Raw genomic sequence first — 17629 nt, 5'->3', positions numbered from 1 at the left:
TATCAAGGACACTGAAAAATCTAATACAGTGTGAAGCTGTTTATTAACCAAATATGAATAAAGACAATGAGCAGACGACAAGAAATGTCAGTATGTCTTAAATATTACTCCAATAAACCACAGGAGCTAACTGTGACAGAAACAATATCCACCTTTGCATTGAAAAAGGCAGGTTCTCATTTATTACTTTGCAATGGAAAGGGCTACTGTATTTATTGTTCATAATTATTCCAGTTTTCCAGAGGATTGCCATGCTGTCAAGCACAAATCAAGTATTGCATTAATCCACAATAAAGCTAGTCACCAAAACTGCAACCCTAGCAATTATAATCTAGGACAATAGTCCACATTATTCCATTCATTAACATAAAATATTTACATCAGCATATGAAATCAAATTGTTATAAATCCATTTCATCACCAAGCAAATAGGAAAGCAGAAAAGGGGATCTGGGGTACTGATTCTCCAAGGCCTTCTAACCCCCCACCCCCGCATTATTAGGCAGTAACACAAACATACTTGGGCTTATATTGCTCACAATCTAGTGACATCAGCATGTTTCACCTGGAGAACTGTTAAAGGGAAGCAAATTATCTTCAAGATTTCCCAAAATCAATAAAGAGGTGACCATCCATAAATTCCTGCATGGAAATAAACTGCAAACATTCTGTAAAACAAATACTTTGCCTGATTCAGGAAACATCCTGGAACACATTTTTGGTAGAAAGATATGGTGCATACAAAGGTAACTGCCTTAGACCTGGAAACAAAAGGCTACAGTTCTGATTAGAGTAGCACCTGCCTCATACAAGGATATGTTGGAGAATGGACATATTTATAATAAAGGAGACATTTTAAAACTAATGAGACACTTGAATTTCCTTCAGAATTGGATGGAAATGTGTTACACTCAGCTTGACCGGGCTTAATAGAGATGGGATCTGAGTCAGTGGATAATGGGTCAATTCAAGAGCATAGGTATTCAGGGATTAAAATCCTAGTAACATTGTCAAAGGTTGAGAATAAAGATGTGTCCAATACAGAATCAATATCTTTACCCTTGGTTTTCCAAGGTGCAAGATACTATATCACCTAAACACTGTTAATACAATAATAAATGATCATAGTAGTTTCGTAATTACAAACGACACTCTAAGGGGTGGCCAACCTGTGCCTGAGAAGGAGCCAGAATTTACAAATGTACATCGCCAAAGAGCCACAGTAATACGTCAGCAGCCCCCATTAGCTGACAGCCCCACGGATCAGCACCTCCTCCTCCCTCCCCGTGACTCCCATAGTGTGCAGGAAGCTCTGAGGGGGAGTGGGAGGAGCAAGGGCATGGCAGGTTCGGGGGAAGGGGCGGGAAGGGACAGGGTCTTGGAGGAAAGGGTGAAGTGGGGTCAGAGTCTGTGGCAGAGCCAGGGGTTGAGCAGTGAGCACTCTCTCTCCCCGCCCCTCCCCCCCACTGGAAAGTTGTTGCCTGTAGCTCCAGCCCTGGAGTCGGTGCCTATACAAGGAGCTGCATATTAACCTCTGAAGAGCCGCATGCGGCTCCGGAGTCACAGGCTGGCCACCCCTGCTCTAATATAATATGCAACTAGATAACTATGGGACTTATTTTGTCCTTCAAAAAAGTGGAGGCTACAATGTTACAATACTGACCCATTTTTGTGAAGTGTTTTGAGATTCACAGATATATTTGTTATCCGTGAATCTCAAAATGTGACAAAAATGGGTCAGTATCATTACTCCAGTTTTACAGACAGGGTAACTACTCCACAGAGAGCCCATGTCACACACAGGCTTCATATAAACGGTGCTGACCAGTCACAACTTCCGTTGAGTTCAGCACCTCAGAAGATGTCAACTATGAGTTAGAACCTAGCTCTTCTTACTCCCAGTAACCTATCAGACTTTGGCATCTCATCATGATGGGACAGGTGGCTTAGTGACATAGGATTAAAGTCTGACTCCCTGGAATCACTTGTTCATGTCCAGACATGGTCTCGCATTCCTCTTAGAGGGATAAGTTGAGTTTCTTGTACTTTGGGGGTGAATACCTTTCAGATAGGGCCTTAAAAACCAGGCTCTGGGCTGCTTTTTATGGACACTACAGATTCCACTGTACTTCCATAATGTCTGTTTTTTCTCAGATTGCCTTAGCCAAAATTTCCCCTCTCAGGAGCAGTATGTTGTACACTAGCTGATTGCCACTTTACCACAACAGTTGTGGTTGCTGTTCAGTGGTGCTATGTACAAACATAATTTTCCATACCAGCTCAGACAAAATGGTCCATCACATCGAGGACCCTTCCTCAGACTGTAGCCTACCAGGAGCATGACGCTTAAGAGGATTTTGAAAAAAACCTGTCAAGGTGTACCTGGCCAGTTGTGCATACAGTTTAGTACATGGGGAGTGGGAGAGAGGAAATCCCAGTCCAATACTGATCAGCTGATGCCCTGAAGCATGGTATGCAATTACGTGTTTTACAAAAAGGAACAATAATTTTGTGAAATGGTTTGTATCCTTCTGGATCAAATATGTGTATTTAATTTACCATTATTATCATACTGTTACTATTATCAAATTTAGTGCCAGATTGACAACTGTGGAAATTGGAGTCTAATATTTTGCTACAGAACAAATACAGCATGAACAGCAGCATAAAAGCTTTCCCACATAGGTCCACAAATACAGAGTGCTTCAACCCTTACAATTATGAGTAATAAACAAATTCATTTCTATGCCCATTCAAACTTTGGTCTCTCTGTAAAGATTACCTATAAGAATGGCATTTGGTGCCAGTTGGGCTGGTATCTTTATTGTTATTACTAGATTCCCACTGGACACCAGAAATGTTGCAACAACAAAGCAAAATGACACACACTTTTACAGTAGTTCAATGATCTTTCATCTATTTATTTTATTTTGTCTTCTAGCCAAGCCAAAGGACTTCTTCTATGACTGGCATGGGAAGTAACCAGGTGATAAAAAGAAAGAACATCTTCAGTTTCTCTTTTCATAGTGGGTTTTTTTCTTTGTTTTTCTCCATCCCTACCTCCTGCAATTTTATTTTCAAATGAGTGACTACTTCAGTGTTACCAACATATTTCTGGAACATATACACACAGGCTGTCATCTTTTGATTTTGACTTTTGATCTAGTTTTGCCCTATAAAGATGATCTCATGTTCCAGTTTCTTCAAGGCATTCATTGGACCTTGGAGAAATCAAGAAAATCTGCCTGGTAAGGACTTCTCCAAGATGACCAGGCTGATGAGCTTTAGTAATGTCAACTCTGGGGAAAGAGCCATTAGTCTGGTGCACCTCTCACTATCGTATTAATGCTTTGGCCTAACCTGTCTACACATCACTTCACAAATACATTCAAAAATCTAATGAGAATATGATGGAGTGATTCCTTTCTGAATATTACCTTTGTTCCAGCAGCTTTGGCTCCTGAGCTTATAAAGGTAGACATTTACATTAATTTCGCATTGAGTTTCTTTAAGGCTCGTTCATTTCCCCACAACCAATGGATCTGTGCTAAGGATTGAGTTGACTAGGTCATTAGCAATAAATTGACAGGCTCAAACTATTTAATGGTTGAAGTCAGAGGGACCTAAAAGATATTTTCCCTCATGACTAAAAGTTTCAGGCTTTAACAAAGAGAAACAAAGGTTCAGAGAAATCAAAACAGATTGCGGAAGATAAAATTTACTGCCACGGTGACATTTTTTAGACTAGGAAATATTTTACTATCTGCTTGTCTGAAAAAGTCCCAGAAAGTTAGAGAAAGGTCAGTCAGTGATCCAACTACACACTGTTCACCAGTGTCATATTGACGGATTTGCTCCAAGGTTACTTAAAATAAATAATTACACAACCATTGCTGTTCTTTCATTTAATTTTGCTTTTCATAAACCCAGATATCCTTCCTGACTAAATTTTAAAAGCAGTATTCATTATAGTCTTAGTAGCATGATCAAAGTATGCAGGATGTCAGACTAGGCACTCATAATGGGCCTTTCTGGCCTTAAAAGGCATGAAAGTGTTTTTGATCCCAGCTATTGTTAATAGGTTTCAGAGTAGCAGCCATGTTAGGCTGTATCCGCAAAAAGAACAGGAGTACTTGTGGCACCTTAGAGACTAATAAATTTATTTGAGCATAAGCTTTCGTGGGCTACAGCCCACTTCATTGGATGCATAGAATGGAACATATAGTAAGAAGATATATATATTTATATACACATACAGAGAACATGAAAAAGTGGAGTAAGAGGCTAATTAATTAAGATGAGCTATTATTAGCAAGAGAAAAAAACTTTTGTAGTGATAATCAAGATGGCCCATTTAGATAGTTGACAAGAAAGTTCCTGGACACACTGTGCTAATTAGCGATGGTCACATAAACACCACCCTATATCGGAAACCTACTGGCTGCTATACTTATCTACATGCCTCTAGCTTCCATCCAGGACACACCACATGATCCATTGTCTACAGCCAAGTTCTACGATACAACCACATTTGCTCCAATCCCTCAAACAGAGACAAACACCTACAAGATCTCTATCATGCATTCCTACAACTACAATACCCACCTGCTGAAGTGAAAAAATAGATTGTCAGAGCCAGAAGAGTACCCAGAAGTCACCTACTACAGGACAGGCCCAACAAAGAAAATAACAGAACGCCACTAGCTGTCACCTTCAACCCCCAACTAAAACCTCTCCAGTGCATCATCTAAGATCTACAACCTATCCTGAAAAATGATCCCTCACTCTCACAGATCTTGGGAGACAGACCAGTTTTTGCTTACAGACAGCCCCCCAACCTGAAGCAATACTCACCAGCAACCATACACCACACAACAAAAACACTAACCCAGGGACCTATCCTTGCAACAAAGCCCGATGCCAACTCTGTCCACATATTTATTCAAGTGAAACCATCATAGGACCTAATCACATTAGCCATGCCATCAGGGGCTCGTTCAACCTGCACATCTACCAATGTGATATATGCCATCACGTGCCAGCAATGCCCCTCTGCCATGTACATTGGCCAAACTGGACAGTCTCTACGGAAAAGAATAAATGGACACAAATCTGACATCAGGAATCATAACATTCAAAAACCGGTAGGAGAACACTTCAACCTCTCTGGCCACTCAGTAACAGATTTAAAGGTGGCAATTTTGCAACAGAAAACCTTCAAAAGCAGACTCCAATGAGAAATTGATGAGCTTGAATTAATATGCAAACGAGGTACCATTAACTTGGGTTTGAATAGAGACTGGGAGTGGTTGAGTCATTACACATATTGAATCTATTTCCGCATGTTAAGTATCCTCACACATTCTTGTCAACTGTCTAAATGGGCCATCTTGATTATCACTACAAAAGTTTATTTCTCCTGATGATAATAGCTCATCTTAACTAATTAGCCTCTTTACTCCACTTTTTCATGTTCTCTGTATGCATATCTCTCTCTATATCTATCTATCTATCTATCTATATCTATATCTATATCTATCTGTATCTATCTATCTATCTTCTTACTATATGTTCCATTCTATGCATCCGATGAAGTGGGCTGTAGCCCACGAAAGCTTACGCTCAAATAAATTTGTTAGTCTCTAAGGTGCCACAAGGGCTCCTATCGTTAACAGTACATTATACCAGAGAGCAATTCTGAAGAAACCTAACATGAGCTTTTCTAGTGGGTCGCTGGAGTCAGAGGCAAAACAATCCAAGTGATTGCCCCAGAATACAATGCTCCATTTTTACATGGAATATTTGTAGTTTACATTTAGGTCATACTGTCAAAATGATGGAAAAAATTTAAACACCAAAGCAGCCATTGATGTATTAATGAATAAGATCATTACACACTGTTTTTTAGCAGAGATGAACAGTTATTAAATTTGGTAATTGGACCTATGGGGTCAATTTAGTGGGTTTAGTGAAACCATTTGCTCTGCAGTTCTAGAAAAGAGATGTTCTTTGGCCAAGTGAGACAATGCATAGCAGTTAATGTTGATCAGGTACGTCAAATGAGAACACTAAATATGACGTGAGCCTTTTAAGAAAAGCCTTCAACTTCAGTGTAAATACCAACAAGGAAAATAAATGGAGTGTTCAGTAATGACAATGACCGTTTGTCTTCCTTTCCTTACTCTTCAAACACAGTCTATATTTGCTACAAAATGTTTTCAAAATGTCTGTGAGCAGATACAGACTCTCTTCCTTTATGGAACATTGAAGGCTCTGGAACTCCTCATTGGCTGCTGAACTATCTGTCAATATAAGATAGATCAAGCAAGCACAAAATGAAAGCATATTTCCACTAAATGCATTATGGGGGATATTAGGTATTTAAAGACCTTATCTCAATTTAAACTCATGATGTGTTCCCACAAAAGGATGTTAAAATCATGATTTATGCACACATTGCTTTTTTTGAAATCTCTGTTCTAGTAGTATTTTAGAATGTGTGAATTCATAATATATTTATGAGGGTTTTTCTCACCAATTAAAACACTTCTGACTATCCTTTTTATTTCACAGTTACTTTACTCCTGTATTAGAAAAGCCCCAGAGGAATTATTAATCAAAACCTTTCTGTAGAATTTTTAACCAGCCTATTGAAGAGAGAAAATGCTGAATTTAATTCTGCAAGATGGTTTAAAAATTCTATAGGAAGGACATAGTTCTCTGAAATTCTGTGAAAGCTTTTCTCAGCAGGAGTCATTTTCTTTCTTTTGTGTTTGTATAGTGTGTAGCACATTGAGGGTGCTACCAGGAAATAAAATAATCAAAATAATAATAATAATAATAATAATAATAATAATAATGATTAATGTAGATTTTAGAGTAATTTTTACATAGCCCTATTGATTTAATCCCTAGTACATTCTATAGAACTTTTCTGTAAAAACTGACAGGAGCCTGCATAGCATGAGTTTATAAAAGTGAGCTTCATTTTCATTCATTTGGCTTGATTACCAGCCATCTTTGAAAGAAGAGGGTGGATGGATTTCCCTTCAAGTAGGTGAGTTTATTTTTAAAACAAAGGACTATAGGAGAGGCCTCCAGCATAACTCAGACAGCACTGGGGTCACTCTGGCACTTTTATGTAGCACTATAGGGCTGGAGCATGGCATAGGATCTCACCTAAGGTGCACACAATTCAAAGAAAATAATGTTTTCCACCATTTTTATTCCCTGCAAAATGGTAGAGTCTAAAGGCAAATTAAAACACTTAAATTAAAAACACACAAGACTTATTTGACAGCCCCCCAAAATTAACAAAGATATGCATGTTTAAAAATTACAGATAAATATGGTTTGACAGAATAACTAAAGATTATTTTCTCCCCAATTTATGAGTCACCGTATGAACCCTTCAAAAGTTCATAACCTCACTGGTAATAAACAGTTTCCTATTCTGCTTTACAGTACTGTAGGTATTAATGATGTTGTCAATAGTCACTGCAGGAGAAATACAGCTGTTGGCAGATAAAATGCTCTTCAATTCAATTTTGGATTGCAGTGTATTTAGATGCTATTTTAAGTCTACCCACGTGCTGTTAAATTATCTAGACTCCCAGATATTTTTAAATGTAATTATCTTTTTTATAAAAAACATTTAAATTCAACTTTTAAAATTAATAACATCAGTGTATAGAACAATAAGGAAGAATAAATATTTATGATGAACAGTCATATTTCTCTTGACTTTTCCACACCAGCACGCATGATTTCTCTCTACTCTTATATAAAAGAAACATACACTTCACATAAATGAAGATTTTTCCAAGAACCCATCCCCTGCCAGTTGGTAAGGCCAGTGTTTAAGTCCAGAGCATATTGTTCAGAAGCTGTTGCACAATATGGATTAGAAACGGGAACAGTTTAAGTACCATTTATTCTCCCATTATATAGGGGAAAACTGCTTTGCTTATTTAGAAAAATATAACACTTTTGTAATATGGCACTCATAATAGGAAGAGAAATGATGAAAGATTGATAGTCTCAGGGAACAGATAGTGGGATAGCTAGTCTTTTACCACAGGGTGTCTAGGTCAGGTTAAGTCCAGATTAGTAGTGACCAACAGTGATCCTCGGATACTAGCTGTCTACTGACCTATGTGAATTTAAATGGGGTGTTGGAGGTGGCACAATGAGGAGGAGGGGGTCAGTCCAGCACCTAGTGGAAAATTTAGGCTCAGTATTAGAAAACTTTTCCCAACAGAGATATATCATCCTAGATATGGAATAGTGTCCAAAGGGAAACTGATTGAGTCATTATCATTTAAGTTGAAAGGAGGAGAGGATAAATGAGAGGAGACTAAAGGAAACCCCAGCAGAGTGTCAGTGGTTGTAGAAGCCTGGGTAAAGAGAGGAAGACATACCAGCTACTCCACCCTCCCCTCCCCCCAAACTTTGAAGCATCAGGACACCAGATGGCTTTCCTCAGCCCCCAGGGATATGTAGGACGGGAACTACCCCCAGTCATCTCCAGAGGTTGGTCTGTAAGGACTTCCTCTAGGAAAAGGAAAATCAAGGACCCAGGCACAGCAACAGGTAGCATCTTCAGCAGAGAGGACCAATGAGGCCAGCCAAGCCCCTCATGAAGACGAGCCGATGATGGGTAGTAGTAGTAGTGACATAGCAGTGGCAGGGAGTAAGTTAGCTCGAACCTCTCCCTAGGAGGGCAAGATGACCCAGGGGAGGGTAGAAATGCACCCAACAGAGGTAACATAAACACAGGAACAGACAGAAAGCCAGCCAAGTCCACCTCCTTAGGAATAGGTGACAAGGGGAAACAAGAGAGAGTCAATAGCAGTACTGGCATGGGGAGGGGAGAGAGAGCAGGCCAGTGGGGAACCACCTGGACTGGAGACAAGTATGGGCAATAGAAGGACAGCAGCGGAGGTAGTAACACAAGCAGGGGACAGGTAGAACAGAACAGCTTTCACAGGCCCAGAGGCTTGGTGAGATTATTAGAACCCATTATGATTTCCTGCACAGAGGTGATGCCCATCCGGAGATTGTGAGGGGAAAAAAAAAAGAGTGTGTTGAGGTTCCATTGCTTGGGAAAGGAAAGAAGGGGGTGGGGACATTCTACTTTCACAATTACAAATGATGGTTGGGATGAAAACTAACACACACACCCCGTTCTGGTCTTGATTCAGGAAGGCAGCCTTGTTCAGGTTAATACTTTAGCACATGCTTCACATTATGCACATACTTAAACCCCAAATGAAATATAAACATGAGTTCAAGTTAAACAGTTAAGCACTTAAGGGCTGTCTTGAATAAGGAGGAACTTAAGCACCTTCTTAAGGGCTTTCTTGAAATGGGGCCCCTGCTTGTAAGTTGTATCCCTGTTCCCCCAGTCTTTGTCTGTTTTTGTCTTCATGGACAGTAAACTCTTCAGGGTAGGTACTGTGTCTTTGTACAGCACCTCACACAATGGGGCCCCAGTTCTGACTGAGATCTTTGGGTACTACTATAACACAGTAACAAAAATAGTTGTAATAATACTATAATAGGATAATAAACTTGAGAATATACCAAAGGAAATAATCTAGCACTGGGCCCCAAGGAAATGGGTTAAATATAGTATGTAAAGCTCGTTGAAATTTTTTGTTTCAATTTTTTTCAACGACTTTTCATCAATAGCTTTTTTTATGAAATGGCTTTTTCATCAAAAGGAGAAATTTCAGTTGGAAATATCTACCTTTAACTATATTTTTCACGCTTAACATTAAAAATATCAAAACCTGACAAATTTTGTCTGATCAGACAAAATTTCAACAAAACTAAATATTTTGCCTTACAATAAAAAAAATGTTTTGGGGGATGGGGGGCAATTTGGTGCTGAAACTGAAAACACATCTCTCTCTCGCTCTCACCCTCTCTCTCTTTTAAATGGAAACCCAAAAAATGTTGCAGAGAATCTTTTACAAAAACAAAATTGTTTGTTTTCCTGATTTTTTTTCACAGGAAAAAGAAATTCCAGAGTATCTCTTCTAACAGGTTTTTTCCATCTCTAACTTTTGGGATCCTATATTCACATTCCAGAGATTATGCGCTTAGAGCAGGTGCAAAGACACAGAAGGACAATATCTAGCTAATTACAATCATATTTTAAAAACTGATAAGCAGGAGGAAAAAATCATTCTCCTGCTAAAGGCAGTTCCTAGAAATGTTCATGTTATCCAGTTTATTAGCATGATTTGTAGGAGATACTGTTCTTCTAAATTAAAAATACGGAGAATCAGATGAGAACACCAATAAAGGGAAACGAATCTAATAGCAGTTTAAATGCTTTGTTCCCAAAGGATGAGTAGGTTGGTGCTTCAAAATATCTTCCATAAATTAAATCCTGTGGCACCCATCTGTGCCCTAATGCATTCCTTGGTTGCCGATTAGGTTCAAGGCTCAGTACTTTCAGAAAGAAAAAGTTATGTTTGTTTTTCTGCTTTATTGTTCTGTGTTCTTTAAGATGAGAGAAGGGATTACTATATATTCAACGATTTTCTACCTCCATCAAACAGTGATCATTTTGAAATATTGTTGACTTCTGTTTAATTGGTACCCTTCTGACTAATTACATATCTTACCTCTCACAATTAATTGGCTTTGGCGCTCCACAGCTGCAGCGTCATTTCTAGCTATACAGGTATAATTCCCATTGTGCATCAGTGAAAGATTAAAAATCCTTAAGGAGCTGGTGAAGTCAATGTTGTCAATGGTTACTCCAAGACTGGCTGGGATTGGCCTGCCATCCTTCTGCCAGGTGATTGTGATTGGCAAATCCCCTGAGACCACAACACATGGAACGAAGACTCGCTGTCCAATGGAGAACCTTGGAAACTCAAAAGGCTGGATGAAAGGTGGAACTGAAATGAAAAATTAAAAGAAAAGCATTGTTGCAAGTATAGTATAATTATGGAAAATACTGATAATTGTTAAAAAGAAAACTATCTTTAACCTGCCAGCTGGTATGTCACATATGTAATAGTAATAAAAAATAGTAACTACATAGCAGTTTTTATCCAAGGATCTCAATATGATTTACATTAATTAAATAAGCTTTCCAGTACCTCTGTGATGTAGGCATTATTTTCCCCATCTAACAGATGGATAAACTGAGGTGATGAGACCTTCAGAGATAATGATCACCCACAATTCCCACTGAAGTCAATGGCACCTGTGAGTGCTCAGCACCTCTTAAAATCAGATGATTACATCCTGATCCAACAAGTTGTGTTTCCTGAAACATTCTCAGTAAGGCTGCCCAGAAAACAAAAAATCCATTTTGCAAAAAATGTTGAGGTTTCAGCATTTGGTGGTGGTCTGCATTGGGACAAAAATTGAGACCTTTTAATTTTGTGTGTGAAAAATTAGAGCAAGAGAGAAACCCACCCCAGAATAGCCAATAGACAGGGTTAGAGCACTCCCCTGGGAGGTGGGGGAGACCCAGATTCAAGTTCCTGCTCTGATTAAGAGCAGGGACTTAAATTTGTGGGGTCTGACATCCCAGATAAGTGCCCTAGCCACTGGACTGTTGGCTATTCTGTGGTGGATGGGTGTGTCTCCCTCTCTCTCAGTTCTATCTCTGACTTGAGAAACCTTCCCCACTAAAGTTTTATCAAAATCGATATCTTTCTGTGAAAAGTTTTAGTTCCGATGAAAAAATGTTTTGTTGAAAAATTCCTGCCCAGATCTAGTTCTGAGAATCCTAGACTCTCATGGAAATCAAAGGAAATCAAGGGTGCTAAGTATGCTCTGGGAAGATTCAGCACCTTGCAGAATCAGATCTTAGGCCGAGATCCTCAAGAGGTATGTAGGCACCTACCACCACTTGATATCAGTGAGAGTTAAATGCCTAAATACCTTTGAGGATTTAGGCCTTAGTAACTTTCTGACATTGCAGAATAAGTCTGGAATAGAACTTAGTGTCTAACCACTAGACAACTCTGCAAACAGTTACTCACAACCATGTAATTATCCCTACTGTCTTCAAATGGGACTACTCGGATGCTTAAAGTTAAGCACATGCATAGGTATTTGCAAGATCAGAACCTTAGGGTGAAATTAATTTCTATGCACAAGGGCAGCAAAAGTTCTGTGCACCACTTCAGTCCCATGCAAGTCCTATTAAGAGGCCTAGTTCAACACATCATGTATTTATTAAGGCGGCTTAACTGGAATTAAACATTGTGCATGGGCCTTGTATCTGATAGAAAAATGAAGCACTTTGGGTTTAATATGTAAAAGACTATGATTTGTGTCTACAAATTAATCAGAGAAATAATAAATATGTGAAGTTCTGATATTAACTTCACCCATTTGCACAAGCTCTTATAACAGAATCATGGGATAGATGTCAAGAGACCGAAGAAAAAATAAATTGAATTTGAAAGCCCTGCTGTTGTTGACAGCAGAAACATTCTTGCAGGTAGCAGTGACAGTCCATACTGATCCAATAAATTATTTTCAGATGTTGGACATTAGAACAGTCGCAATTACCATTCATACTGATGACAAAAATAGCTATACACTAGAGTGTGGGTTAGGGTTCTTTGACTTGTTCTTTCTTCAATTTGTAGTTTTGAGGTTGACATTTCCATAGTCGTGAAAATGGAGACAAAGAGGAACAAAGTATTGGCTTTCCCCCTTCAAAAATGTCAATTCAGAGGACCCTGAGAGTAATATAGCTTGAAGTAAAGATGCTAATTTAGGAGTACAGGCTCACATGCAGAAAGTCACCTGACATTATTTGTCATGGCTTCCAAATCTAGCAAATATTTGTTAGAGATTGCATTAAAGCCTGAAAGTATTAGATATGCTGTACTAGACATCAGCAAAGCAGTTCAGACTGAATAGGGAATGTTTTTATGTAACATCTGAAAATAATTTTCACACTTCTATATTTCCAGGTTCTTGCTGGGATCAGAAGCAGGTGTATAGTCTGGGGCAATTTTTGGCTTATGTACAATGAAAAGTTCCAGAAACTTGCAAGAAAGACTTGTCTCATGAAATTCCCACCCTAATTTTGGAGATTCTGAAGAATTAAATTAACATTCAAATTTTTGAGCTGCTTTTTGCAAGATATTGAATTTAGCCTCCCTACTCCTAATTCCTTATATTATAATATATATACATATATATAAATAATATGACTTCACCACTATGTAGCAGTTTCCAGATGGAATTTAGAAAATTGTGACATTTGAAGACCAGTACATAGTCTCTCCAAACACGTTATTAGAGCATAAATGAGACAGACCATTGTTTACTCCTGTTGTATAAACTTTAACATGCACACAACCTGTAGCGGTTTGGTGTACTGGCAGGGAATATTTTTTAAAACCAATATGTTATTAGTATCATTGCTTTGACCAATGTCAATATTTCAGTGACAACTCCAACTTGTTGCTAACGGCTAATCTGATATTACATTTGTATGCTTAAGTTGCTCAAGACAGCTTCAATGAGCTAACCTGAGCAAGTACATTCTTGGAAAACAAATATACTTCACATCTCAAGAACCCAATGACAGACAACAAAAAATTATTAGGCAAAATATGTCACAATATTTCTAAAATAAAGTGGCTATAAGAGAGAGATTTCTGATATGTCATGTTTGAATAAATACAATTTGTACAAAGGTTGCATCCATCCCCAACTAAAGAAACTATTTCATTTTTTTTTTAAATATAAGGCCCACCTTACCACTGCATTACTCCAGTTTTATGCTGGTATAACTGCAGTTACACTGGAGTGTAACACAGAGCCATATAGTACTGTTAAATGTACAGACAAGTATACTATAACAAATACTTAAAAATTGTGTTGCTAAAATGTACTGCTATAACAAACATTTTTTCCTGTTTGGCAAAAGCTTGGACTTGAGCAAACAGGTCTCCAGAGCCTGTGGGCTTTTCCCCATATGCTCAGTGGATTGTTTTTCCACTCCCATGGTAAGTAAGAAAGCATCGAGTAGGACAAGGAAGATCTAGTGAAGAGTAAGGCTGGGGAAAAACAGTGCAAATTTCAGCTCTCTGCCAAGCAATGTAATGTCTTAGGAGTGCTGAAGCTAAGAGCACTTCTTTTATTTAAAAAGAGGATCATTGGTCAGGCTCACTAGTGCTAGCACAGGAAGGTTCAAATGATGTCTCCTTGCCCCAGCAAGCGCACCTGTGAGAGATTCCTTTCATTACCTTCAGTTTGCACCACTGTCTTCCATTAGGAGAGAAGCAGCTTTAATTTCTTGGCCAAAGGTCCATAGGAACGTTGGAGGAAACTGCTGAGGGGATTCATTGAAACAGCACATCCTCCAACTAATCTGTCTTTGCAATCTTCCCTGTGAGCACTGCCACCCTCACCGCCTGTGGTCCCCACCCAGTGAAACTGAGGTTGTTGTCACTTTATGTCACTGTTCCTTAGTGGATTTTTCTGCGCATGCGAACAGAAACATCTACATGAATGGCTTCTGACCCACCCTTTCACAGGGTACAGAGTGAGCTCCCCTTCCCAGACTGGTCTAGATACCTTGGCTGATACAAATAATGGCCTGTCCCTTGTCAACTTGTTCTGCCCCTTTGGGGCGCTTACTCGCCTCCATTTGGACTGGATTCACTTGGTTTTTATGCAATGAGAGTGCAAGGATCAGGACTGTGTCTGGGCCTTGTGCAGACACCCAGGACTAGAAACAGTCTAGCTCTTTGTAAATTTCCTTAACAGCTGGTTTCTCATAAACAGTTTCATCAACTGTGTGTTATTAGGTACAGAATCCAACTTAGTCTCTGGAGCATTAGACTTTCAATTGTCTGCCCCTTACTGCAGCATATTGAACCTGATCAGCAGGGATTATCATTCATCAAAATATTTATTCCAAACTGAAAAGGGTGACCAGATAAACAGACTAGATATCTGCTAACATTACATCTGCTAACGACATTTATTGATCTGAACTACTGTCTCCGTATGTCCTGGGTTCATTGCTAAGTGTTAATCTAACCTGTCCTGAAAAAGGAGAAACAATGTTCTAAAAGCCTTTGCTAAGCAACTGCATAAAGAAAAGAAAAGGCTGATCTGTGTGATTCTATTGCTGTACAAAGACACTCATTTATCAGGGTACTGAATCATAGTGCGTTCTTCACTTCTATGCCAATGAGATATATATATATATATATATATATATATATATATATATATATATATATATATATATATATATATATAAAGTACCTCCCCTGCCAAAATACCCACCCCTACATTAAAAGTATTGCAAAATCAAGCACTCATAAATTAGGAAATGCAAGAAGGTTTACATAGATTCTAAGGCCAGAAGGGACTATTATGAATGCCTAGTTTAACCTCCCACATAACACAAGTTACAGTTTTTCACCCAGTCATTCCTCCCTTGAACTGTTGTTGAGCTGGACTATATACTTTACAGAGACAACAATCTTGATTTGAAGATCTCAGTTGATACAGAAACCAACATGTTCCTTGGTAAATTGCTCCAATGGGTAATTACCTTCACTGTTAAACATTTGCACCTCAGCTCTAGCCTGAATGTATGTAACACCAGCTTCCAACCAGTGAAGTCTTACTATGCCTTTGTCTGCACAGGGAGTTAACTATTTCCACAGCCTTTAGCCACACTGGAAATTGCATCTCTTCTCATGTTATATGTGAGAGGTTGAGATCAACTAAAAGACTTGAGCTAAGGGCCACAGATGTAAGTGAGAGGGGACTACTGGCAGGATGATTTTAAAGAAGGACCACTGGCTCTCGAATTGACTCCTGCAACTACTTTGACAGTCATACTGGTTTCACACCAACTCCCCTGCTATCATAATTCTAGAATTACACCCAGGCAGTTGGTTTTACATCCACTTTTCCATTATCATAATTTTATAATCTTACATATATGTGTGTACTGTCACAAAGTTCCTGCTCTACCTTGGTGGGTCTTGCGCTTATTGGCGGATTTGCTCGCCTTGGAGCTTCAGAGCAGCCCTCAGCTTGGCCGTTTTTCTGAATTCACAGTCCAGGTTGACTCCTCCTATGTCTGACCAGGAGTTGGGAGGTTTGGGGGGAACCCGAGCCCACCCTCTACTCTGGGTTCCAGCCCAGGGCCCTGTGGAATGCAGCTGTCTAGAGTGCCTCCTGGAACAGCTGTGCAACAGCTACAACTCCCTGGGCTACTTCCCCATGGCCTCCTCCCAACACCTTCTTTATACTCACCATAGGACCTTCCTCCTGGTGCCCGATAATGCTTGTACACCTCAGTCCTCCAACAGTCCGTGTTCTCACTCTCAGTTCCTAGTGCCTCTTGCTCCAACTCCTCACACGCACACCACATACTGAAGTGAGCTCCATTTTAAAACCCAGGTGCTCTGATTAGCCTTCCTTAATTGATTCTAGCAGCTTCTTGATTGGCTGCAGGTATTCTAAATCAGCCTGTCTTAATTGTCTCCAGAAGGTTCCTGATTGTTCTGGAACCTTCCCTGTTACCTTACCCAGGGAAAAGGTACCTACTTAACCTGGGGCTAATATGTCTGCCTTCTATTACTCTTCTATAGCCATCTAACCCAACCCTGTCACAGTACATATATATAATATTTATATGTAGGCACATAACATATTATATATATATATATATATATATATATATATATATATCATACACATACACCATCCACAATCCTCATTTTAATGAGTGAGTGCCAGTTATTAGAGAAAAAACACTTTGATATAATTGTTCTATCAGTTTTGCAGGAGGCAATGTGGTGTAACTTCAGCAGAAGGTAGGGGGAAGGTCTCTAAATCACAGAGATAAATAAGCTTTATGAAATCAGTGAGAACACTTTTGAAAACTGCATTCTTTTAAAATTGTGCTGCATCATCCTCTCTCCTGGACTTCTTTTTCAGCAAGGGAAGTGAAAAATTCCCCCAAACAAGGGAAATTCAAATGCAAAGAACTCAAACCAAAACAAACAAAAACCCCACATTAACATGGCGTTAAGGATAGAGATGGATGACATTTTTCAGACAGTGAGGTCCATGCTTCCCTTAATGCTGTCAGCCCAGATATTAGCACACTCACCTGGGATATAGAAAATCCAGGTTTAAGACTCTGTATCTCATATCCAAGATGCTTGCCCTAGCCACTGGACTATTGGCTGTGCTGGGGTAGCGCTCTCTCTCTCTCTCTCTGTCTGTTCTCAGTTTCTCTAATCCCAAAAGGAGTAGAGAGTAGCAGAACCAAGCAACTAATCAGCTTGCCTTTGGGCTTGCTGGACCTATCTTACTTTGCTGGTATAACTGGGTCACTGTCTCCTTGTAAACACATGCGGCAGAAGATGGTAAATGGCCTTCCAGAGGGAAGTTCCCATGTAGGCTTCCAGGAATGTCCTCTGGGAGGTGTTGAGTTGCCATATGTCTTTCCCACAGCTGCCCAGCAGCTGCTGGGAACGTCTTGTTTTTAAGCCTTTATTCCATCCTTGACGTGATTGACAGAGCCAGAGGGATGGGGCTAACTTTGCCTACAGCAACTCTTTAAACACTTCATCACCAGTGCAGTGTTTATACTCCC

The 17629-nt window shown here is 39.4% G+C and overlaps 1 protein-coding gene across 1 annotated transcript in view; it reads right to left on the bottom strand.

Annotated features, from left to right (window-relative positions):
* Window positions 1–17629, bottom strand: part of DSCAM (DS cell adhesion molecule) — a 636299-nt gene that overhangs the window by 213157 nt on the left and 405513 nt on the right. Inside the window, 1 exon segment of the mRNA XM_038408200.2 lies at window positions 10638–10916. Within this exon segment, the coding sequence (XP_038264128.1) occupies window positions 10638–10916 (279 nt within the window).

The sequence above is a fragment of the Dermochelys coriacea genome, chromosome 1 (assembly GCF_009764565.3).
Source record: "Dermochelys coriacea isolate rDerCor1 chromosome 1, rDerCor1.pri.v4, whole genome shotgun sequence".
Classification (NCBI taxonomy): domain Eukaryota; kingdom Metazoa; phylum Chordata; order Testudines; family Dermochelyidae; genus Dermochelys; species Dermochelys coriacea.
This window is presented reverse-complemented; position numbering and strand designations above follow the sequence as displayed.